This window comes from Apaloderma vittatum, unplaced genomic scaffold (genome assembly GCF_000703405.1).
Source record: "Apaloderma vittatum isolate BGI_N311 unplaced genomic scaffold, ASM70340v1 scaffold32544, whole genome shotgun sequence".
NCBI classification, from domain to species: Eukaryota; Metazoa; Chordata; class Aves; order Trogoniformes; family Trogonidae; genus Apaloderma; species Apaloderma vittatum.
The window spans coordinates 614-1,869 of record NW_009714898.1 but is presented as its reverse complement, the minus strand read 5'-3'; the positions used below and the strand labels follow the sequence as shown (position 1 = coordinate 1,869).

Below are 1,256 nucleotides of genomic sequence, written 5' to 3'. Positions count from 1 at the left end.
TCCATCTCACCAGCTGCCGCCGCCCCCGGTGTTGCAAGCGCCGAGCTCTGGGCACTGAGGAGGAGTCGCCTGCAACCAGGCAGGGCTCTGCCTGCTCAGCCACGCTCTCCGGTGTGCCCAGGGGCAGGCAGCCTCGCCGGCCAGAAAGGACCGAGGAGAGAGAAATCGGTCCCCAAACCGTGTGGGGCAGCCGTGAGCCTCGTGGCGCGTCCCTCGGTCACAGCCACACGTGGATGCAGCTGTGGTGGGGCTCTAGCCCCAGATCAGCAAAAGCCTCACGGCAGCACCGACAAGGACCATTTCAATCCCTGCTCAGCCCCTCTCCCGCAGCCGTCAGGCTTGTGATCCCCTCCCGTGAGCTCAGCTCTTGGGTGCAAGCCGGGCACGCGGCCCAGGCAGCTCCTCAGCCCAGCAACAGCCACGTCATTTTTTTTTTGTCTGTGTCTCAGCTAATTTCTTCACTCCAAAGCTCTAACGCACACACCCAGCTGAATTTCCAGATCGCACACCGCACCTTTTGCCCAGCGGGTTCTTCCTCTGCAGACACCCAGAAGATATTCGCACGCCCCAGCTCTGAGCTCTCCCCTCCTACCCAGCACCGAGAGAACGGCAAGCAATTCCTCCGAGCGCTTTCCTGCTTCTCCCGGGGCTGCTCTACTCTCCCGGCGAGGAGACAGCGCTTCAGCGGCTCCACGAGCAAGGACGATTTCAACCGACACGAGAATTAAGGCAGCAAACCGACTCGCTACAAGGAACGGCCCAGTCAAACCTGACACCTCTCGCTTCACCTTCTCGGGTTTGGTGTGTGTTCGCTGTAAATACTCAAAAAACTATGTGGATTCTGGTGCTCCCGTCTCTATGGTACAGTGAAGTTCAATCCATTTAGCCAAAAGAAAAAAAAAAAAATAAAAAGAAAAAGAAGAAAACAGGGAAAAAACCCAGCCTGTGAGCACAGGCTACCCTGCCAGCTTGCTGGTTACGAGCGAGGATTTTCTCTGCGGGAGGTCCTGCGGCGTGGGGATGTGGTCTCCTGTCACCAGGTTCTTGTCTGGCCCCGCGCTCGGCAACTGCTTGTTCTTCATCTTTGCCTTGGCCATGTTGTAGTCACCAGAATCGAAGTATTTTTGCTGGAAGTGGGAGAGGAGTTTGGGTTACTTTGCTTTGTAGGCACGTGGGGACACAGCAGAGACACTCGGCAAATAGGAGCCTCTAACGAGCTGCCAGGGTTGCTCAAAAGTAGGTCACAGAAACACCGC

The 1,256-nt window shown here is 56.9% G+C and overlaps 1 protein-coding gene across 1 annotated transcript; it reads right to left on the bottom strand.

Annotated features, from left to right (window-relative positions):
- Positions 1–956: 956 nt before the first annotated feature.
- LOC104273563 (alpha-endosulfine) lies at positions 957–1,127 on the bottom strand (the record flags this gene model as incomplete). The annotated part of the gene is made up of 1 exon (XM_009868929.1): positions 957–1,127. A coding segment is annotated over one exon (171 nt), but the record flags the coding sequence as incomplete, so codon positions are not given.
- Between the last annotated feature and the right edge of the window lie 129 nt (positions 1,128–1,256).